The sequence below is a fragment of the Cupressus sempervirens genome, chromosome 2 (genome assembly GCF_028749045.1).
Source record: "Cupressus sempervirens isolate cs-2001-9-10 chromosome 2, ASM2874904v1, whole genome shotgun sequence".
Classification (NCBI taxonomy): Eukaryota; Viridiplantae; Streptophyta; class Pinopsida; order Cupressales; family Cupressaceae; genus Cupressus; species Cupressus sempervirens.
The window spans coordinates 476,744,754-476,770,060 of NC_143119.1; the positions used below are offsets into that span (position 1 = coordinate 476,744,754).

General features: G+C 37.8%; 1 protein-coding gene across 1 annotated transcript in view; it reads left to right on the forward strand.

Moving 5' to 3' along the window:
• Window positions 1–1,881: 1,881 nt before the first annotated feature.
• Window positions 1,882–25,307, forward strand: part of LOC149573104 (bet1-like protein At4g14600) — a 50,399-nt gene continuing 26,973 nt past the window's right edge. Inside the window, exons 1-3 of the mRNA XM_089814281.1 lie at window positions 1,882–2,063; window positions 2,186–2,312; window positions 2,494–2,550. Coding sequence (XP_089670407.1) covers window positions 2,029–2,063; window positions 2,186–2,312; window positions 2,494–2,550 — 219 coding nt within the window. The 5' untranslated portion in view covers window positions 1,882–2,028. The remainder of the gene's footprint in view (window positions 2,064–2,185; window positions 2,313–2,493; window positions 2,551–25,307) is intronic.

A 25,307-nucleotide genomic window follows, 5' to 3' on the forward strand; every position in this document is an offset into this window, starting at 1 on the left:
CAAAGAATCTAACCCCACGAGGGATCGTAAGGAGAAAGCATTTATATAAGTACATATCAAATGGAGAGCTTTATAAAATACACATAATGCAATTTGAGACAAGTTCTCATTAGTTGAGCCATGAAATATGTAGATGGATGATACATAAGGAAGAATAAGGAGAGAATATGTTTATTTTGTAATATGAGTGTGGTAAAGATAGAGCGACATTTTATCATTGAGTGCCCAATATGTTATTTTGTAATAGGAGAGTGGTAAAGATAGAGTGACATTTTATCATGGAGTGCCCAACATATAATGACATTTGCCCCAACTATGAAGATATTTTAGGAGCAACCAATTTAGGTACTCTTTTTGAAAAAAAAAAAAACACATAACTAGAAAGACAACAAACTTAATGATAAAAAAATAATATTATTAAAAGATAGACAAAAAAAAAGTTTCAATAGACCTAATATCTTAATAGCTATTTTGAAATATTTGCATTTCTTAAGAGACCCATAAGCTACTTTAACTTGACATAAGAGTCCCATAACCTGAGAGTTAAAATATCTTCATGGGTGTGAGATCTGGGGCAATAGCTTGTCAAGTTAGAAATGGAGATAGGTGGAAAGAATCCAAAAACATTTAATTACCAATAGTCTCAAAATTAAGTCCATGGTCCCCTACGAGATCCTAATGGCAGAAATAGGTATGCTTCCTATTGAGGCTTTAGTTATGGTTTGGTTAATATGCTATTTAAAGAAAATTCAAAGTATGGAAGCACATCATTGACCCAAATTGATCGTAGAGGAAAAACTGGATAGAAGAAAAAATTCGTGGATGAAACAAAATATCAAGTGGATGGAAAAATGGAATATTAATATAGGACTGCCCAGATAACATTGATGGAATACAAAAGTTTACAAAAGAAAAATTCAGGAGCCTTATACGGACAAATCAAAATGGGTGCAAAAAGATTATTATATTAAAGAATTCAACCCAATGAGGGATCTTGAAGAGAAGGCGTATATAGGAGTAAATCTTAGCTCGAAAGCCAAAATGATCATTGCACAACTTGGAACAAGCTCACATCATTTGAGGTGTCAAACCGAGAGATGGATAATTCCAAAAGAAGAATGGGAAGAGAGGGTCTTCCTATTTTGCAACATGGGAATGGTGGAGATAGAATGACATTTGATCTTAGACTGCCCTACCTACAATGACATCCACCCTAGCTATGTGGATATTTTAGAAACGGGCAACCTAGTTACTCTTTTTGAGGAATCACAGCTTGACAGGTCAACAAACTTAGTGGTCAACATTCACTATGGAAGAACAGATCTCAAGGAACAACTTCCAAAGAACTAGGGTTCCGATGCCTTGACTATTTTTAGGCAATCCCATAGGCTGCTCGGGCCTCATGGACATTATTAAATTCATTGCTTTTATTCATCCATTCATTTCTTTCATTCATCAATCATCAACTATTATTACAACTTAGGCTGCCAAAGCAGTGCCAGCTGAGGGTGGTGGATCATCTTTGTCTTGAAAACCCCAATCATCTTTAGGATTGGGAGGCAGGTTGGGAACATAACAGTTTTTTTTGATGAATAGTTTCTGTTTCTTATTGTGGCTGTGTTTTTAGTCCAACTTTAGCTGTGTGAACTCATTCGCAAAGTGATCTTGTATCCCTCGACTTTTTTTTTGTGAATTATAATCTGAATATATTTTATTAATAGAAAAGAACACTATTCATTGAAAAAAAAAAAAAAAAAAAACTATTATTACAACTCGGGACAGGAAGAAAGAAAAAAGAAACAAAAACGTGTCTTGGAGTCCCCGTCCGCAAAGGAGGCGGCCTAAGCTACTTAATATTAAAACCCCTATATGGTATGACCTGCTACTAAAAGAGCGAAGATTCAAAAACCACAACAGAAAAACCACAACAGGTATACTCTGTTGGGAAGTAATTAAAAAGATTCCAGACGCTCACCATCGTTGCAAGCTTTTCAATAATGGAGTTTTAAGAAAAACCTTGAAGAAACGATGGCGTCCTTTGGTACAGGGCCCTTTCGTTCAAGGTAATACTAATCATTTTATTCATCCTCTTTTCTTCTTGCTTTCATCGATTCTGTCTATTGGCATATAATATTCCATGGCTTTAAAAAGCTACGAATATGACATTATGTCATGGGCGTTTCAGACAAGGGCTAAGTAGCAGATCGAATAACGCCCAGAGCGAGGAGCTTCAATTGAGGGTTGACCCAATTCACGGAGACGTCGATGACACGATTTCTGATCTTCATCACAAGGTTTTAGGGCTGAAAAATGTAAGCGATGTATCAGAGTTATGTTTCTAATTACATGTGCTATGATTGAAACTATCTTTACAAACGCAAAGAATTGGATATTTTGATTTGAGTTTCTAACTCAAACTTTCCTTATGTTGATTATTCAGTTTTTCGTATATTTAAAAAAAAAAACCAATGATGCTCCTCTACCTATTTGCAGGTAGCTCAGGCAATAGAGTCCGAGGCCAAATTTCAGAACGATTTTCTAAGCCAGCTGGTAATTCCCAATCTCGTATTCTTCTTTTTTCCCACTGTGAAGCAATCTTGTGTTTCATTGAATGTAGGACTAAATTTATCAAAGCGCACTGGGTTCAGATTTCCTTCTAGATTTAGTTTTCATTTCATGCCATATGGGATTTAATATATTGACACTACTCATTATATGAACAAAATTAGCATTCATCGTGCCTTTGTTTTGGCTGTTTTCTGTGAGTTTTTATGTTTTGTTTAGGAAGTCTTTAATTTTCTGGCATTTTAAAATCATGAGGACAGATCACAGCAACCCTTTCAGGAAGGAGAATAATACAAGTTTACACAATTAGTGTTTTCAGGAAGTTCATGGAATAGGTAAATATTAGTGTTCTAGGGGGACACGTTCCCCCTAAAATCTCTATGTTTCTAGGATGGGACATTTCAGTGGCACAGGGACTTGGAGGGGATGCCCCTCTTGCAATGTTGCTGTCATGCTCAAGACCAAGGGTTGTTACTAAGATGTTCTGTTAATGGGGGATATTTTTGGGATGTTTTCCTCAGTTAGGTACTGCCTGGGGACTCTTGGATGCCCTTGAGACATCCAGGAAACTCCCAAGAATGTCTTAATTGTCCCAGGGACTGCTAGCCATCCCCGATGACTCAAGACCAAGGGTTGTTGCTAAGATGTTCTGTTAATGGCGGATATTATTGGGATGTTTTCCTCAGTCAGGTACTGCCTGGGGAGCCTTGGATGCCCTTGAGACATCCAGGAAACTCCCAAGAATGTCTTAATTGTCCCAGGGACTGCTAGCCATCCCCGATGACAAAAGAATCAAAAGGTTCAGTTAAAAAATTATATTTTTGAATTGTATGCCATAATCCATAACCCTAGTGGCCTATGGGCCCCATTCAAATCCTGAACACCTACAGACATTATACAAATAGGCACCTAAGAGTAATTTTGAATCACTCCCAAGTATCAACAAAAAAGTTGAAAGTTGCAGTAGTAAGTTGCAAGAGAGAGAAATATTGTAAGCAAGGGCATTGAGCTTGAGGAATAGTGAGAAGAAGAACAAGTGAGAATAGTGACATCTATCCATTGTTGATCAAATGATCGAAAGCATTATTCAAGTCTCAAAGTAGGTTCCTTTCATAACTCTTTCTTTCATTGTTCAATTTAGTAACTAATTAGTAATCACTAATTTTAGCCAACAATTTTAGTAATTAATCGAGCTTTATAATTTATGTTATCACGAATTTCAATATATGTTCATTATTCTAGTTTTTACAATTGAATACTAATCATATTTATATTTAAAAATTTTCAACAACAATCTTTAACTATTTAAATGTTCTTTTTTTGTCGAATTAGGATTTCAACTTTTGTGTATTCTTTACTTCTATACTTTGTGCAACTTAATATTAGGACAGTAAAAGTGAAATCCTTGTGTGGTAAAAGTAAAGAGCAAGGATTCCCATTTGCATGTTCTTTGTATTTTTGTTGCATTTGACTTGAAGTAAGAAAAAAGAAAAAGAAAATCTATCTCAATCCCTTAAATTATGCAAGGTTTGAATTTTAATTTTGGAATTATAAATTTATAAAATTAATAGTTGTATCTTCTAGTATCATTATGAGCACGAGTTCTCACAACATGAGTGAGGATAAGGTTGAACCTTTAGAGGTTGTAGTTGAAATTAAATCTGATTATTCATTCAATGGTCCAAGCACACAAGTAGGGAGGGGTGAAATACCTAGTTCTATTTGGAATGCAAATATTAGATGCCCCTCTGCTTCAAATACTTCATTTTACAACAATTTGAAATGAATAGGAGTTCTTGCAACATGAGTGGGGATGAGTTTGAGCTTCAAGAGGTTGAATTTGAAGAATCAATGCTGATAATGCATTCAATAATCCAAGTACACAAGTAGGGAGGGGTGAAATACCTAGTTCTAGTTGGAATGCAAATATTATTTGCCCTTCTACTTAAAATACTTCATTTTACAACAATTTGAAACGAAGTTACAAGAAAATTTGGGATGATTGGGGGGCCTTAGCCTCCATGTTTGTAGCAAACGTGTAAAAGTATTTGGCAAACTAGAAAAAACATTTCATATATTGGGCTAAGTAATTTCGGGGGTGCTAGTGAAGAAAATGCGTCTACGTTTGCTACTTTGCCACCAACGGGAGGGATCTTTATATACTAATTCTACTACTTTGCAAAGACCACATGCACATATTATATTTCTTTAGTTCAAGTGCAGTAGAGCCTAAGGGGGAATATAAGGGCATTTAGTGATGCCCAGAACATACTTGTAAACTTATTCAATTATCCATATCAAGTCAATTATTTCGATCAACTTCTTGACGGTAATTAGTTTCATAAAAATCCATATCAATTTGATTATTCATTCAAATCATTATCTTAGAACAAATGTTTAGTTTCATCAAAATCCATATCAAACTGAATATTCTGGTCTTTGATCAATTGATCTTCATTCAATCAAGTTCAAAGTCATTTTTTTTCTTCCTATCAATTGACTTTTGTTCAATCAAGTAGGGAATTTAAGGGCGTTTGGTGATGCCTAGAACATGCTTGTAAACTTATTCAATGTGCAAGTGATGCACAAGGGAAATAATGCCTTAGGAAATTTCTTCTTATTTTATATGATTTTTTCTCATTAAAAGGAGTATGGGGCAAAGAAAATAAGGCAAAGACTGTTCTATGTGCCACTAGGGGGGACTAAATTGAGAACAACAATCTTGGATAAGAACTATTCTAACATTAATATTTTAATGGAGAAAATGAAGGAATGCTAGGTCACAAGTGGATGTAGCATAGTCATAGATGAGTGAATGGACAGTTGGCATCATCTACTCATCAATGTCACAATTACATGTATTGAGGATTCATGTCTCCATTGGGTTGTTACTGTTGATTATTTACGGCATTTCAAGGATAGCCATTTTCAATTTTACATCCTTAAAGATGCAATACAGATGGTTGGGCCGCAAAATGTGGCGTACATAATGATAGGCGTAGTCCATGTGTGTAAAGATTCAAAAAAATTAGTTGGACAACCAATCGACATGATCGGTAGACTCCTTGTGCATGCTATGAATAATGCACTTAAGAACATGGGAAAATTGGCTGGATTAGAGCAATTGTTGGTAATGGTAGAGATTCACAAATGTTCATCTACACCCACCATATTTCACATGTATTTTTTCATGACCATCCCCTAGAAGGAATTTTTGAAACTTGTAGAGACTAGATATGCATCATACTTTATTCCCTTCGAGAGAATGCTTGAGTTGTAAGAGGCATTACAACTAATGGTTATGGTAGGAGAATGGAATTGGTGGCTTGAGTCTAAGACAAAGCATGAGAAGAGGGTGGATGAGGTGGTGAAGTGTAATATTTTTACGGTGATTCAAAATATATTGCCTCCATCATTACTTGGTTGTTTAAGTGATTAGATATGGGTATGATAATGCACCTAGCCTTGGAGATGTGTAGGTATTTATTGATAGTTGACCAAATGAAGTTTGTTCAACACAAAGGCCCCACATTGCAATCCTACAATGAACTCATTTAGTAAGTCGTTTGTAGTAGATGGGAGAAGCTCAACATTTTCCTTGCATATGCTTGCTTATGCACTAAGCCCAAAGTGTTATGTATAAATGCCTAACATAATTACACCTATACACGATGCTAAGAGGGGTTCATGAAGGCTATCAAGAAGATACATGATTCAACATATGCCAATTTCATTTGTGTTGAGTGGACAAAATTTGCCACTTTTAGTGGATATTTAGAGGAAGTTGAGATGGAGGCTATGGCATATGAGGACACAATTTTTCAGAGGACTATGCATGGGTCTACATCATTGACTACCTTTTGCCATTTGTTTTCTTTCCTAGATTTCTAGCTCTTTTGTTGTTGAGAGAATTGGTGTTTCATAGTTTCATCCACTCCATTAAGAGTAGTAAATGTATCTCTAGGAGGGTAGAGAAAATTGTAGCTGTACATAGTGCCTTGTGTCTTAGTGACTGCAACACACTTAAGTAGAAGGAGAGTTTGACGATTCGATGTGATTTAGAGATGTAGGAGACATCACAAGTTGATGATGATGCTATGTAGTTAATGTTGGTTAATATTGGTTTCGAGGAGCTTGAGGTTGGAGTCCAACAATTCTAGTGATGAGGAGTTTGATGAGATCTTTGGGGATGATTAAAGGCATTAGGTCATTTTGTCATTTTTAACATTGTAATTGTCATTATGCAATATTAGATATAATTGTATTATAAATTTTGAATTCAATATTTTCATTGTTAATGTTTAGTGCAATAATCACTCTCTTTTTTTTGTTTAGTAGTTTTTTTAGTCTACCAAAGTTTCATTTTTATTTCCTATATTTACTCCTTGATTTTTAAGTACTATACATATTGCATTGCTTCCTTGCCTATGTCTGGTCATCATTCCCAAACCCAGACCCTTGGTTCCCCATCACCTCCTCTCCAAATCAAGAAAAATTGTGGAACTATGGTAAGTTTTCAAAAAAAAGGGAAGTATAGGGTCTCACTGCAAGTTCAAAGAATTAAACTTGTGATCTTCTGTGTTACCAATCCGATGATCTAAACTACGATAGACAAATTGTAGAGTGATATCTGTTCCTAAACAGGGAATGAAATGCAGGGTGACTAAGAACTACATCTATAGAACCAATGAAAATATGCAATCCCTGCAGTTTTATTTATAATTAAAGAGTTTTATTTAGTTTGGTTTTAGCCAAGGTCAGTAGGTTATGTTTGAGTTAAGCAAGGAAAAAATCCAAGTCAAATTTAAGAACCCCCACTCAATCTGTTTTTTTTTTTTCCCAATTTTGGATGTTTGACATTTTGTTTTCTGAGTTCTTGTTTTGTTTTTGATGTTTTGTTTTGAATGACAAAAGATGAGAGGACATGTGGAATGAAAGAGCAAGAAATGTATAAAACATAACAAATATCTCAATTAAAGACCATAGTATTAGCCTCAAATCAAGTCTGTTATAAGATTGATAAAGCTACAACTGCAAACTGATTACTTCGATTGTTTTGAATGACAAAGGATGAGAGAACATGTGGAAATGAAAGAGCAAGAAATGCATAAAAATAACAAATATCTCAATGAAAGACCACTTTATTAGTATCAAATTAAGTCTGATATAAGTTTGATAAAGCTACAACTGCAAACTGATTACTTCGATTTGGGGTTTATTACAAATCACAATGAATCCTCACATACCCGAAAGCAAGGATGGAAACTCAACAACTTGTAAATGGTGCAGTTGTCTCAAAGGATGACCATAATGGCTGATAAAAACAATAAATGTCTTCAGAAGTCTTGATGTAAATCAATATCCTTCAAATCCTAGCTATACTTCGTTCAACCTGTACACTCGAAAGTGTGACACACTCTAAACCCTTCTATCCAAACGATTCCATGAGTTTGGAATGCTTGGATGCCGGCTTAGAGCTCCCTATCCATGGAGTGCAAGAGAGTGTATTTCAAGTTCAAGGGCTCTCAGATGAGCCTTAGAGATACTCTTCTTGCTAGTAAACCATGCAATGGGAGGTTCCAAAGACAAGATGCAAGAATGCAAATGTCCCAAGGAGTTCCTCAAGAATGCAATGCAACTAAAGATTAAATTAGAATGAATATGAAAAGTGCAGCTATGCTAGAATGTGAATGAGAGTGTTACAATACCATTATTTAAGCTATGTGAGATTAAGCTACACGTAAAAATGAAAGCTAAGCTAAGCTGGAATGCCATGATGCCATGGATGAGAGAATGTAGACAAGAAATAGAAGTTCTCCACAAAGCTCCAAAGAAACCTGTTAGAAAACCTGCAGCATAACAATATTCAAAAGATGGATGGATTGAGGGTGAAAGCTCTCTCCCTTTTAAAGATGTATTGACGGTAGAGATCAAGATGAAGATGGTGGATGATCAACGGTGGAATTCAAAAAGAGGAGTGATCCATGTGCACACACAAGTCAACCAATAGAATATAAGTTGACTTGTCATATAAGACAAAAGTCTCACAAGCCTTTTCTTTTAATTGTAAAATAGAAAAAGGACTTTATGTGTGCACTTTAAGTGGGTTAGAAGAATGGGGTGTTTTATTTAATTAAAAGGGGACATGTTCTTTTAATCAAATAATGAACTTAGGATAGCATAGTCAAACTATAGGTTATAATCAAATAAATTGATTATTAGCAATTTGGTCTAGGTAAATGATTAAATTAATTTAGCCAAAATGTTGAGAAGGGGGCTAATAGTCTAGATGACCATTTTTAGGTGATTACATTTGCCCCTCTTTGACTAATGCGTGATCGATCTGGGAACACATTACGTCAAAGAAAATCGAAGCCAAGTAGGCGATGATAGATATAGATATCTGATTCCAAAGAATGAAATGCAGAAATAGATAGCAAGTCCTAAATGCACAGCCTGATAGCGGTAGTATTGAACATTAGGAAGATGATGTTAGGATCCGAAAAGAATTCTAACATCTAGCAAAGCGAATAGATCGAGAGCAAGTGATAAGGTCAAACAAATGCTCCTAAGAAATAGATAGCTGTAACAATCAACTAATAGTCTAGATGACCATTTTTAGGTGATTACATTTGCCCCTCTTTGACTAATGCGTGATCGATTTGGGAACACATTATGTCAAAGAAAATAGAAAGCCAAGTAGGTGGTGATAGATATAGATATCTGATTTCAAAGAATGAAATGCAAAAATAGATAGCAAGTCCTGAATGCACAGCCTGATAGTGGTAGTACTGAACACTAGGAAAAGATGATGTCAGAATTCAAGAAGAATACTAACACTTAGAAAAGCAGATAGAGTGAGAGCAAGTGAGAAGATCAAACAAATGCTCCTAAGCAGTGATAGAGTATTTTTGCCCCCTCGGGATCGAAATTGAGATGAGGTAAGGGGATGCAAAAACTGGCTAGAAATGAGAAAATTAGAATATAGCAATGTCCAAGATGACAGATAGATGATTAGAACCCAAGAATGACTATATAAAAAAATTGATAAAATGCCCCAGTTTGACTAGAGTTGACCTTGAAGGATATAGCATAAAAATAAGGTTGAAATGAGTAGAAAGGTGATTTTAGACATGAAATAGTGAATTTAAGTAGATATGAAGTATGGAAATGATGAAGACATGAAGAAATGAAGATGCCCCAGTGATGATTCAGAGATTAGACCTCAAAAGTTCAGCTAACTGCTCAGAAGAAAGTAGAATTTTAAAAGACAATTTTGATCATCAAGATGAACTCAAATTTGGATTTCGATCCCGAAAATGAATCTAGCACGTCAAAATTATTTAAGAGGTCAAAACTTTATATAATGTGATGACAAGATAGAAAAGAGATGAAGCGAAAGATTAAGAAAGTGAAAAGACATGAACAAGAAGAAAGTAAAGAAATATATGAAAGGAGTTAGCTGATATGTCCACAAAAAGATGAATAGAGAGCTCTCCCCATATGCAAGAATGCAAGACTAAGCTAGAAAATGAACCTAAAATGCAAGCTAATATGAAAAGTGGTTTACTAGCAAGAAGTGCATAACATTTATACTCTTAATTTCATCATTGAGCATTTATTAGGGACATCATGAGATCATACAACCATCACTAGTATAACTATGAGGATATGAATATGATCGATATTAGATAGGTATGTGGAAATCCAATCTAAGCATCAGAGACATGTAAGTCAAGATAACTACACGATTAGATTCCCTAAGTTTAATTTAGCAAGATTACACCTGTATCAAGGCATAAGCGCCAGGATAAACCCTGAGTGCGGTCTTGCAAAACAGTCAAGGATGATACATTTGTAAGTCAACGTGTTGAATAGGACCAGCATAAATGCTTACAACACTATAGACAAACAAAGTATACCCACAAGCAGAAATCAAGAAGACATGCCCCATGCCCCCAGTCTTCTAGTCAATGACATCCTCGAAAGACTATTAGGGAGGGAACACATGGCAAAGAAATCATCATAGACAGCACACAAAGTAGATAAATATCAGCATAGCTCAGTCGTTTAAATGTTAAAGTGGGTGTGTGCAAGTCACTTGGCCATTTCTTCAAGACTTGATTCTGATAGTGAGAAATATTGCGACATCGGAGACCGTAGGTAAACTATCTGTAAAGTGTTAAAAAACACTTGATGTCAAGGTGGGGGAAGTGTTGAGAAACACTATTTTGTGAGTTGTCAAAGAAACCCTAATGCACAAGAATACCTCAATAGGCTAAGAAGTTGTGCCCCCAAGATGAGGACAGGAAACAATTCCAAGCTAGGAAATGTGTAGCGAAGTGGATGATTGAGATTGATAGACATAGGTGCAAGGGTTTCAAGTAGCGCATGTTGCCAGGTTTTCACCACTTGACATATTTTTTTAGGACTTTTTTTGATTTTTAGGTTTTTTTCAGCATCATATATGATTTTTTAGATTTTTTAGAATAATTTAGAGATCACTAGTTCTCAAGCAAGATCACATCATTTTCTCCCAATGTCTAGCAAGGTATAGGACATGATGGAGAAACAAGCCGATAGATAAGAAAAGATGCATAAGAAAGGAATGTGAAGCAAGTGAAAGTGATCCTCAAGGACTGACTCCTCAAGAGTACCCAAGCTAGGGAAAGAGGTGAAATAGTCATATGAAGCATGTTTTGGATAAGCAATGGAAGTAATGAGAAAGATAGCGTGTAGGATAAGTGGTGAAGCCAACAAGTGCGATAGCATATAAGATAAGCGATGGAAGCTAATGAGTAAGATAGCATGAAAGCATGTAGTCCAAAAGAGTAGCCATGTCAAGAGACCTATGAGAACCATGTTTCATTTATTATGATCAAGACCAAGGGGTCAACTAGATAGGATAGCAATTGGATAGAGCAATAAAGCTCAAGATGGAGGCTATGAGGGAATGAGAAAGCACAAATAGAGAATCTCATGGATAAGATAGCCAATATGCAAAGATAGCTTAACATTGTTAAGATCAAAGAGAGAAGAGGGGATAGATGGATGATGGAAGAATCATGCATGACGCCTGTTTGCCAGGTTTTCATCATGGTACTTATCCAAGGTGCCACAAGAAGTAGTTTTTACCATAGGATAAATTTATTTCTCTTTACTTTTGCTACCAAAGTGCCACAAGAAGTGGTTTTCACCAAGGCACGTTTTCATTTTTTTCTTTTATTCATTTTTTTCTATTTTTTTTTCTTTTTTTGTTTTTTTTTTTTTTTTGGAAAGAGCTCAAGCTTTTTGTAGATAGTGCTCCTATAGAAAAGATAAGTCATGATAAGCCGAGACCATAGACTGGTATGCTCAAAGATGTTGATAGGGTGATGAAAGGGAAATGGTAGTAGGAAGAATATATGGAGGATAAGAGTTCATGTATAGAAAGGAGGTGTAAGCTTTAGAGGATTTCACGTGGGTAGCTAAAATATTGGACAAGATCAACATTGACACACACGTTGAAGGGTATTGGAATGATGGAGAAATCATGGATGAAATAGCTTGAGGTTTAGATGTATGAGGTGGTAGAAGAGATTTGGAAAAAAGTGGAGTGGAAGGTTTTGGAATATTTTTAGGAAGATTTTTGGAAGAAGATGGAATGGAAGCCTTTGGAAGCTTGAATGTCAACTTTGAAGTATTTTCAATATTCAAGTCTTTTAAAAGAGACTTGGAAATCCACATAGCTTTAGATTTTCCTCGTTCTTTGGGTGCTTGAGAGTTCATTTCTTCAATGATGGATTTAGGAACCCACATTTTCTTTGATTTAGCTCTCTTAATAGTGGACCTTTGTAGTCTCTTTTGTGCATTTTCCTTCTTAGCATTCACATGTCGATTAGATGGGACATAGTGATCTTCATTTTTCAATGGATTCTTATGTTTATTCTCACTTCCAAAGGAATTGGAATTTGTGGATGAATAAGGATGATATGACTGGTTTAGATGTATAGATGGGTGAAAAGTCATCAAGGATGAGTGTCTTTGTTGATCTTGAGGTAATATAGGAGAGCTAGGGAATGAGCTATGAGTGAACGTAGGAGATGGAGGAACATAAGGCCCCAATATGGATGGAAGGTTTGAATGCTTTAGCTTAGATGGATAAGGACCAAGGATAGATTTAGAAGATGCAAAGGGATAGTGGGAAGGGATATCAACCTCTTTAGAATGAGCAACATGGTCAAGGTCATCAATAGACTCATGAATACCTTTGATAGGAACAACATTTTTAATAGAAGCACTTGAAGCTTGAGCACAATTTTGAAGTGGATACGTGAGAAGGACCTCCTTATAGCAATATCGTGAGAATGCTCGAAATAACAGAATACAAAGTGATAGCAGAACTCAGAATAAATCTACTGATCGCAGGCCACTTCGAGGGGGTAACCTCCTTTGAGCAAGCTCAATACAATAAATTCGTCCCTGCCCATCAAGGGCCTCAACCTATTCTTATATACTGGGTACGATCTAGAAAAGTAATACTACCTATGCATGTGGGATAATAAAATAAACTCACGGGACGACTTACAAAGCATATGCGTCCAACAACTCTACTCTAACAAAATAAACAGAAGGAACACACAGGTTCCTAACATCCCCTCTCCCTTAGAAAAAAGCTTTGTCCTCAAAGCTTAAGGTGTGGAAATTGTTGTTGAATCTGAAGAAGGGGTTCCTAGGTAGCATCCTCTGGTTGCATGCCATGCCACTGAATCAAGACCTCAGAGATGGAGCGAGAGCGAAGCTGGCGAGTGCGCTGGTCAATGATTGCCACCGGCTCCAGGATAATGGATCCTTCCGTATCCATTTCAGGGAGAGTAGTTTGTGCTCTGACAGTGGTACCCAGAACTTTCTTTAGACAAGAAACATGAAAAACTGGATGAATGCGGGAAGAAGGAGGAAGTTCCAGTTTATAAGCAACTGAACCAATCTTCTGCAGAACCTGATAAGGCCCATAAAATTTTGGGGCCAGCTTATGACGCCCTTTCAGCTTTAGGGAGGATTGTTTGTATGGCTGTAGACGAAGAAAAACCATATCCCCAACTTGAAATGAGCGCTCAGAACGGTGTTGATCTGCTTGCTGTTTCATCCGATTACGGGCCATGTGAAGATTATCCTGTAAGGTACGAAGAATCTGATCCCTGCTGCGGAGAACTATGTCAACTGCCTGGACTGGTGAGCTGTTGGGAGTGTAGGGAAGGAGCATTGGAGGTGCCTGACCATAGACTGCTTCATATGGAGTCATTTTAGAGGCAGTGTGGTAAGAGCTATTGTACCACCATTCAGCTAAAGGGAGCCACTTGGCCCACTGATGTTGCTGTTCGGAAGTGAAGCAACGAAGATAAGTTTCCAAGCATTTATTGACAATTTCCGTTTGACCATCAGTTTGTGGGTGATAGCCCGAACTCATCTTCAGTTTGGTGCCAGTTTTCTGAAACAGTTCAGTCCAAAAATGACTGGTAAAAGTTGCATCACGATCAGAGACAATGGAAGAAGGGAGTCCATGAAGACGAAATATCTGGTCCATGAAGATTTGTGCAACAGAGGAGGCAGTATAGGGGTGGCTGAGGGCACAAAAATGACTATATTTCGAGAGACGATCAACCACAACCAAGATCACTGTCTTGCCACCGGATTTAGGAAGCCCTTCAATGAAATCCATAGAAATATCAGTCCAAATCCGTGTAGGGATGGGCAATGGTTCGAGCAAGCCAGGAAGGAGGGTCGTTTCACCCTTGTGGCGTTGGCAAGTATCACATTCAGCCACCATCTGTTGAATCGTCTGTTTCATTCCTTTCCAAAAGAAGTTTCTCCTTGCTCGCTCATAAGTTTTGAGGAAGCCTGAGTGCCCTGCTGAAGGAGAAGCATGGAGTTCATAAAAAATAGCCTGATGTAGAGCTGGGTTCTGAGGAAGCACTAGCCGACCCTTGTATCGAAGAGAAGCACCATCCCAAGAGTAATGTGGTATAGCAGAAGGATTATTGGCTAGCTGGTGAATGATTTGAGATAAAGAAGAGTCACTGTCATAGCCCTGCTGAACAGACGCTAACCAATTGGGAATGGGCTTAGAAATAGCGGAAAGGGAAGCTTGATTATCAAATGTGCGAGAAAGAGCATCTGCCACAATATTCTCCTTACCCTTCTTGTAGGTGATCTCATAATCATACCCCATGAGTTTGCTGACCCATTTCTGTTGTGTAGGAGAGGATACCCGTTGTTCCAGGAAGTATTTCAGACTTTGGTGATCGGTTCTGATGCAAAAATGACTCCCTAAGAGGTATGGCCGCCACTTCTGTACAGCATGCAAAATAGCCATCATTTCTTTTTCATAAGTAGAGAGGGCTAGATTCTTACCAGAGAGGGCTTTGCTAGTGAACGCAATAGGATGGTCATCTTGCAGGAGAACAGCACCCAATCCATTGCCGCAAGCATCACTCTCAATAGTGAAGGGTTTGGAAAAATCTGGCATCGCGAGAACAGGTGTACTGCACATAGCCTGTTTCAGTTGTTCAAATGCAGTCTCAGCAACAGGGGTCCAGGAGAAGGCATCCTTTTTTAACAGAGCTGTCAATGGTGCTGCAATTTTCCCGTAATCTTTGACAAACTTGCGGTAGTAGCCAGTCAACCCCAAAAAACCCCGAAGGCTCTTGAGAGTTTTAGGATGCGGCCAAGTTTTCATGGCATCTATTTTTGTAGGATCCACCCGCACTCCATGGTGTGCAACAATATGCCCGAGATACTCCACTTCCTCCTGGCCAAACACACATTTAGATAGTTTTGCACAGAGTTGATGATCAGAGAGAAGTTGCAAGACAAGCTCCAGATGATGGAGATACTCAGCCCAAGTTTTGCTATATATGAGGATATCATCAAAGAAGACCAGAATGAATTTCCGGAGGTATGGTCGAAATATGTTATTCATCACTGCCTGAAATGTTGAAGGAGCATTCGTGAGGCCAAAGGGCATGACTAAAAATTCATAGTGACCATCATGTGTGCGGAAGGCAGTTTTAGGTATATCCTCATTAACCCGAATTTGATGATACCCAGAACGAAGATCTGACTTGGAGAAAAAATGAGCCCCATGAAGTTCATCAAGAAGTTCATCAACAACTGGAATGGGAAACTTGTCCTTTATAGTGAGATGATTAAGTGCTCGGAAATCAATGCAGAGTCGCCATGACCCATCTTTTTTGCGAACAAGCAGAACTGGAGAAGAAAAGGAACTGGTACTAGGGCGAATAATACCTTGCTTCAGTAAGTCACGGACAAGTATCTCGATTTCGGTCTTCTGATGAAATGGGTAGCGGTAGGGCCTGATGTTGGGTGGAACACTGCCAGGAAGGAGCTGAATACGGTGGTCCTCTGGACGAGAAGGAGGTAATCCCACAGGTTCAGCAAATATACCAGAATACTTGTCCAAAATGTGTTGGAGATCGGCAGGAGTGCTAGAGACTGCTGATGGCTGCAGCTGAATGGAATGGAGCTGAGCGATGACACCATGTGAATTCTTCTTAAGAAGTTTTTCCATACGGTGTGAACTGATGATGCTGAGAGACCCTGGTTGTAAGCCTTTCAAAGTGTGTTGGTGCCCCTCGGCTGAAAACTGCATCCAAAGTTCAGCAAAATCCCAGAGAATGGGGCCAAGAGTGCGTAACCATTGGGCACCCAAAACCACATCACAGCCACCTAAGGGTAAGGCAAACATGTCAGAGCGCATGTTATAATCTCCAATAGAGAGACGCACATTGCGACATTTCCCTTTACAAGGTAAAGTGCCCCCATTGGCAATCATGACTTCAAAGCTAGAGCAGGGATGGATAAAGCAATCAGCCTGTTTGGCTATTCGTGGATCAATGAAGTTATGAGTGCTACCAGAATCAATGAGTATAGTAAGAGGGATCTTCTTGAAGAAACCCTGGACCCGCATGGTTTGTGGAGTAGTGACTCCTGCCAAAGCATGGACAGATATCTCTGGTGGAGCTTCTGGGGAAGGAGGTTCAGGCTGGTGAGGCTCAACCTCAGCATCCACTGTTTCCTGAGCATCTACATATTCTTCCAGTTCCGGTGGAGAATCCACATCCAAGAGATAGAGCTTTTGCTGAACACATCTATGGCCCCGAGACCATTTCTCATCACAATTATAACAAAGCCCTTTGTCTCGCCTAACTCGCATCTCTGTTTCAGACAAGTGCTTGATCGGAGTAGTTCTGGGAGCTGGTATGACTGGAGGGTTGTGAGAACCTGTATTTCTGAATGGAACAAAATTAGATCTGGAGCGTTGTAGAGCACTAATCTTGTCTTCCGCTAACTTAGCCAACCCAAGGGCTTTCATCATTGTAGTAGGTCGAAACATTTTGACTTCTGAGCGAAGTGCATCCTTCAGACCACTGACAAAACAACTACGGAAGAATTCATCAGACAAGCCCTCTGTGTGATTAGCTAATTTTTCAAACTCTGTCTGGTATTCTCTTACAGTGCCTGTTTGACGCAGTTTAGTGAGTGCTCCTGTGAAATCATCAAAGGAACTAGGGCCAAAGCGCTCCAAAATGAGGGTGCACAATTCGCTCCACGTTGGGCCTACATTAGCCTTGATGTACCAACGGAACCATTGAAGAGCTTCATGTTCCAAATGAAAAGATGCAAGGGAGACTTTGTGGTTATCCAAAGTATTATGCAAGCTGAAATACTGCTCTGCCCTATAGATCTATCCAGTCGGATCAGAACCATCGAAGCGTGGAAAATCAAGCTTTGGTCCACGGAAATTGCCAGAAGAGGACCCAGTATCTCCTGAATGGTTTCGGCTCATGGCGGACTGCTGAAAGTTAAGACCCAGAATTTTGTCATCCAGATCTTGAAGTCTGGTTTTGAGGGATGCAATTTCCTCTTCCATGATTTTTGCTCCTGTACGCGTAACAACCATAAAACAAGGTTTTTTTTTTTTTTTTTTTTTTTTTTTTTTTTCTTCTTTTATTTGTTTGTTTGTTTTTTTTTTTTTTTTTGAAATGGGTAGAAGAGGAGAAACAAAAACTTTTTTAGTTACGTCAAACTTGGATTTGGGTAAAACTCATATAGGAAATGGGTGTTCGACGGGTGGTGGGAGACTATCTGGGGACAAGGGAAAAAGAAAAATGAGGGTTTCAAGGGTAGGGAGGCGAAATGAGGCGAACAGTCCAAGAGGGATAAGGGAGCAAAATGAGGAATTGAATCTTGTGGCTCAGTTTGGTGGCGATTGGATGAGAGGTGAAAAAGATAGGGCAAACCCTAAAATTAGATAAATGAGGGATTTAGGGCTTTGATATGTAAAATTTGGGGTTGGGTCGCCAAGGAAGGAAGTATGCGAAATGATATTGCAGACGTTCTGCGGAAGTATGAGCAGAAACAGAAAGCAAACAAGGAAGCTACGACTAAAAAACAGAAAAATTTTTACTCTTTTTTTTTTTTTTTTTCTTCTGAACAGTCGACTTAGAAAAATTCACTCACAGACAGAACAACTGAAAAGAGTTATTGCAATAACAAGAGATATTAGAAGTGAGAGGAACCTGAAGGCCACGACAGAAAAAATTTTGATGTAATATCCACCCAGCGAGCCCAAGAGAGTGCTCTGATACCAGATGAGAAGAACCTCCTTATAGCAATATCGTGAGAATGCTCGAAATAACAAAATACAAAGTGATAGCAGAACTCAGAATAAATCTACTGATCGCAGGCCACTTCGAGGGGGTAACCTCCTTTGAGCAAGCTCAATACAATAAATTCGTCCCTGCCCATCAAGGGCCTCAACCTATTCTTATATACTGGGTACGATCTAGAAAAGTAATACTACCTATGCATGTGGGATAATAAAATAAACTCACGGGACGACTTACAAAGCATATGCGTCCAACAACTCTACTCTAACAAAATAAACAGAAGGAACACACAGGTTCCTAACAATACGGAGAGTAGAACATGAGGGGATACTTTGATCTTGACAAGTAGCTTTGGATAGCATATGAAGAGAACTTTTCTCATAATTTTTAGTAAGCTCAAGGGAGATAATGGAAGTGGTATCTTCATCATACTTAGGAGGTGGACAAGATATAAGATATGGAGGGGAAAAATCTTGAAAGAGATGAAAGGGTGCTTGATCTTGATCTTTTTTGACATTTATAGCTTTTTCTTTTTGAGAGTCCTCTTGACATGGAGCCACTTCTAAGGACAAGGGAGAATGAAGAGTGAATGGAGTAGTGCTTGGATTAGGCATAGTAGTGCATGAAGGTTGAGGATGTTTAGGATTAGTAGCATGGAAAAGGTTTGCAACCAAGTGAAGGTTAGCTTGAGTTTCTTTTAGAGATAGCTCTTGAGGATACACATAGTCAATGTGGAAAGCATTAGGTTCTTTATTTGATGGAGGCATGTTGGAAAGATTTGAAGTGTTGGGAGATGCATGAGTGTTGGAAGAAGTGGAAGATGTAATGGAGCCACTACTAGACATAGGTTCATTAATGTAATCTTGCTCAAGAAAAGTATCCTCATCGCATGAATCATTAGAGGTATCAATAATTCCATTATCAATAAGATCTTGGATTTTATGTTTTAGCTCAATGCAATTTGAAGTACTATGCTCATTATGTTGATGATAAGCACAATAGATATCCAAGAATGGGTTTCCATATGAGCTAGACTTTGGTAACATGATGATCTTATTGCTAAGAAGTTTTTGCAAAGTGTCATCATAAGAATCTTCCAAGGGAGCAAAAGTTCTATTAGAAGTAGGTCTAGGATCTTCTTGTTGTTTCTCAAGTGAATGGTATGCATCCATGTCTTCATCATTATCTTGGTCAAAGATAGGTCCATCATGAAATTTTGGCATATTCTCAAAGGAGGTATCACTTGCTTGTTCTCTAAAGAGGTCTTTAGATCTAGAAGATGAAGACATTTGATGTCTTGAAGTAGAGCATGTAGACCTAGAAGAAGAGGATGACCTCAAAGAAGGTGACTCACATGCATGTAAAGACCTTAAGGAAGATTCATGTAATGATGCAATCTTCTCCTCTAACCTTTTCTCAAGTTTAGACTTCATTTTTGTCATGCGCTTGGAGAGATGAAGGTAAGAAAGATCATTTGTCTCTTCTAGTTCTTTGTATTGCACATATAGATCTTGAAACTCTTTAGTGACATGGAGGATATCATGATCATCTAGATTCGGTTGAATTTTGGTAGCACAAGGTTTAGATCCCATAGTTTTAGATGCAACGCCAAGCATAAAAGAGCCTAGAAGATAACTTGATGTTGAAACTATAGGAGGTAGAGTGTTCACTTGCCAAGATAGTAGAGAGAGATTAAAGCGACTTGTCAAACAATATGTCCAAGAAATTTACGACATGAATGACTCAAGTCAATAGCTAGGCAAGATGCCCAAATAGCCAAACAGATAGAGCAAGCGGGGTGACAAGTGAACAACTCTCCAACCCAAGAGTGTAGTCAAGAAATCAAGGCAACCATTTCAGCAAAAAAGATAACTAGCAAGTGGACATAGACCATGAAGATAGAAAGACCAAGAGCGCTAAGACCAAAGAGCCACTTTAAGCATGTTCAAAAACAAGAGACATAGCAAATCAAAGTCAAATGATGAGACTCCCCTTAGCAAGCAACACAAGAAAAATCTTAAGACATGATGCTTTGACTTGGTTGACAAAGTTTGACAATAATTGATAGCATAGCAAGTTTGATGTTCAAAAGCAATTTCTTTCCAAGCAAGACAGTGACACATGGAGTAGTCTTCAAACAATCAAGCAAGGGACAAAGCAACCTTGTATGATACAAGCATATGTGAGGTCTTAAAAGAAAGTCATATAACTATCATCATGTGTATGTTTCCAAAGATTTCCACAGGTCTAGCACATTCGAGAACACATCAAGCAATATCTACCTAAGGACATGGTTCATTACTCAACAACTTGGCCCACACTTGATGCTCCTTCGCCTCACACCAAGTGGTTGCCCACAAGAGATATTAGCTTTGTCATGGAAATGCCATAAGCATAACCAAGGGAACACATATGGTGAGTGTAAATCTTAGGGTGATTCGGGTAGTCCACTAGGATCGATCCTTGCACCAAGAAGTTGAGCGGCTAAAAAAGGTAGTTACTAACTTAGGGTGTTTAGATAGGGCTTTCGTTCATAGTGTTCCTCTTGCTCCCAATTACGGGACACCTCACCTTGCGATGAGTAACTGATCTCACGATCACAAGAGTACATTAAGCATTCTTGCCTAGTGATCTCCCTATGGTCGAAATCCCATAAGTGATCATACTAGGCGAAGACAAACACTATGTCTACCAAAGTTTTGTGTCCTTGATAGCCTTGAGTTTATAGTGGGTTGGAAGAGCTGGGTAATTTGCTTGTCCCCACTTGGGTCGTTCCTCTCAGGTTGTCCGAGAGTAGGCCCTCTAAAGGATTCTAACTACACAAAGTGGATCAACTTTTGGAAGTCAAGATTTCTGGTTCACCACAAGGGTGAAGAGCATACTCTCCTATTTCAATCGTTTTCTCCCAAACAAGCCAAGAAGATTCAGTTACCCCTTGCTTTTGAAACCAAATGGCAAGTCAAGATTTCTGATTCACCACAAGGGTGAAGAGCATACTCTCCTATTACCAAAAGACTCCAATCACAAGTTTTATGTGCCTATGAAAAATGAACAATTAGTCAATGCCACACATGAAAACAAAAAAGCAAAAAATTTTGAGTTTTTATGCTTTGGGCAGCCCTGCAAACAATGTTAGTAGCGCTTGTGCATTTGAAGCTTTGACATGCGTTCTTTTTATGCAATGTTTCAATTTTTTTCATAAAGATGGCAACCTGTAATCACAACTTGTTAGCACCAAAAGTTAGTGTGAAATAACGTAAAAATCTGCAATAAAAAGTGGTGAGTTGCTTCAAAAATCCAATTTATCTTCCAACCAAGTACATGCAAAGAAAGTGCAAGTTAATCACAAATGCTCTCATTTTTACTCTTTGGTTTTGACCTAGTCAACAAGATTGGACTTGTTTGCTATGATTTCGTATCCAAAAATAAAAATGAAAAGAAGTGACCCCTGTTAAAAATCAGAGAGCTTTCCAAAAATGTAAGAAATTTAAAAAAATCTCTTCATTTGCGCTCTTGAGATTGATTTTGTCAAAACAGGCCAAATTTATCAAATCGAGTTTTTGATCCTTAATACGACCTCAAAATTCAAAACAAAAAAAAAAGAACCCCCATTAGAATTGAAAACCCTTTCTAGAAATGTAAGTTTTTCTGAAAAAGACGCTGATTTGCGACCAGAAATGACTTTTTATGAAAAAAAAAGAAAATATCATAACTTTCGCAAATCACATTAAAATGAACATTTTGGATACATACCCAACCTGCAAAAAAATTTTCAGAACCAAACTCCAAGCGGTTTAAAAGATATGATCAAATTTTTAAACCAACTAAGTTTTTGGCCTTCAAACCAATTTACTTATGGGTTGGCCTTAACACCAAAGTGATAATTCTACAAAAGCACCTGATTAGATCCAATATGCTGCTGTAAAAAATTAGAGATAAGAAATGAAAGCAAATGGAGCTAGAAATTTGATTCAAGCCCCATGGTGGGCGCCAAAAATGTACACTCGAAAGTGTGACACACTCTAAACCCTTCTATCCAAACGATTCCATGAGTTTGGAATGCTTGGATGCCGGCTTAGAGCTCCCTATCCATGGAGTGCAAGAGAGTGTATTTCAAGTTCAAGGGCTCTCAGATGAGCCTTAGAGATACTCTTCTTGCTAGTAAACCATGCAATGGGAGGTTCCAAAGACAAGATGCAAGAATGCAAATGTCCCAAGGAGTTCCTCAAGAATGCAATGCAACTAAAGATTAAACTAGAATGAATATGAAAAGTGCAGCTATGCTAGAATGTGAATGAGAGTGTTACAATACCATTATTTAAGCTATGTGAGATTAAGCTACATGTAAAAATGAAAGCTAAGCTAAGCTGGAATGCCATGATGCCATGGATGAGAGAATGTAGACAAGAAATAGAAGTTCTCCACAAAGCTCCAAAGAAACCTGTTAGAAAACCTGCAGCATAACAATATTCAAAAGATGGATGGATTGAGGGGGAAAGCTCTCTCCCTTTTAAAGATGTATGGACGTTAGAGATCAAGATGAAGATGGTAGATGATCAACGGTGGAATTCAAAAAGAGGAGTGATCCATGTGCACACACAAGTCAACCAATAGAATATAAGTTGACTTGTCATATAAAACAAAAGTCTCACAAGCCTTTTCTTTTAATTGTAAAATAGAAAAAGGACTTTATGTGTGCACTTTAAGTGGGTTAGAAGAATGGGGTGTTTTATTTAATTAAAATGGGACATGTTCTTTTAATCAAATAATGAACTTAGGATAGCATAGTCAAATTATAGGTTATAATCAAATAAATTGATTATTAGCAATTTGGTCTAGGTAAATGATTAAATTAATTTAGCCAAAATGCTGAGAAGGGGGCTAATAGTCTAGATGACCATTTTTAGGTGATTACACAACCCTTCCAAAATATGCAAACCCTTGTGCCAAAATCTCGGAAAATATTCCATATATGATGAAAATGTTGTTTCACCTCCAATGCATACTAAAACCCAATCCAAATCCGGCTGCCCTAGCTGAAAATATTATTAGATTATTTTTTCACTTTCGAAGTTGCATAAAAAATCAAAATGGGGTTTTGAAACCCTAGCTTCAGCGATCATAAATTACTTCATACCTTAAACCCTTGTTAAAATACCTTGGAAATGATGCCAAATAGATGCCTTGAGCAAATCTGCAAACATATTCAATTTCTATCAACACCTGAAACCCTAGCTACCAAAGAAATATGAAAACCTGCAATAAATACTGTCAATATGGATGCCAAAATGCTGCCATAAAATCCTCAAGGTAAATTTTGCAATATCTCTTCAATTTGTCAAGACTCAATACCACTTGGAAATTTTGGCAATATAAGTTGTCACATATCCTAGCCAAAATTATATCAAACCCTAGCAGCTGTAAACTTGCAAATAAAATACTTTTCCAGCTCCTCAATCTCAAAGACCTACAATAAGCTCAGTGGCATATGTTGGGCGAATGCATGTCTCCAAGTGGTGTTGGATTTTAGAAATTCTTAGGGGTCCTTGAAATAGTCTGAACCAAATAGTTACAACAGAAATGGAAATTCTCCAGCAATAGTAAAATACTCCAAATGATGCCCAATGACTCTCGCTCTTCTCTTTTTAAAGATCTAGTTGAGTCTTGTAGAAGATTATGATTTAACCTCCTTAAAAGCTTCTAGAAGAACACTATTTAACAAAGTGATTTTATAATAAACATATACTCTCCTCTCACTTCCTTTGATATCATCCATCTTACTTGTTGCACACCTCAAATAGTGAGAACTCATCTTAAGCTGCGCTATGAGCATTTTAGCTCTGCATTTGATATATGCTCCTATGTATGCTTTCTCCTCATGGTCTCCCGTGGGGTTAAGTTCTTTGATATAATAATCTTTTTTGTGCCCATTTTGTTTTGACCATATGAGATTCCTGAATTTTTCCTTCACAAACTTGTTTATTCCATAATTGTTATTAGCACATTCATGCATATTACCATTCCATTTTCCATCCATTTGACATTTTGCATCATCCACATATTCTTTCTTTTGCCAAGTGTTTCCTCTAAGGTCAATTTAGGTCAATGTTGATTTCCCATACCTTGAGTTTTCTTCAAAAAGATTTATAATTGAACCATCGTTGAAGTCTCTAAAAGAAAATGTTTGTTTCCGCCAATACTATCTCATAGGGAACCACTGTTTTAATTTTGAGACTGCTGATGATCAAATGCTTTTGGATTCTTTCTACTTATCTCCATTTCTGATCTGACATGCTGCTGCCCCAAATCTCACACGCATAAAGGATCACCGGGGTAACCAATAAACTGAAGAGCATCTTTTTGGTTTTCCAATCCCACAATTCTTCATTCTTGCATCTATTTTGTAAAGAATATAGTGCTTGCCAGCCTCCTTGAATTCTTTTTGGTCTACATGTTTCCCAACTGAGTTTGTTGTGGAAGTCGATCCCAAGATACTTGTACTTATCCATAGTCTCTAATGGATTATCATCGAGAAGAAAACTATTTTGCTTTTTGTTTCTTTTCAAAGAAAAAATCATCGCTTTGGTTTTGCTAGTGGTCACTTTTATCCAAACTTTCATGATAGAAGGCATTGAGCATGCGCCTTAAAGTGTTCCCTCAAACAATTGGCTGTTATAGCAATTAAATGAGGTCATCCACATATAGAAGTAGCTTTATCACATATTTAGCTAGCTGAACCCCATCGCCATTATTCTTGTTGAAACATTCTTCTAACTTATTGATATATAACCCAAACAAAGTTGATGAAAGGGGCATCCTTGTTTGACACCTATATTGCTGCCAAAGCTCTCTAATATCCCATCCATAGTTCAATTTTAGTCATGACCTGCTCATATGGTCTATGCACCGCAAGTCTAAGTTCAATAGGATTTTTCAGTGTGTCAAAGGCCTTTTTAAAGTCAACAAAGCGGCAAAAACCCTCCACACCTCGTGTGCTCCATATCTTTCCAACCAAGAATCTGAGTGTAACGCCATGATCAATAGTTGGATGCTTTGGCTTGAAACCCAACTGCC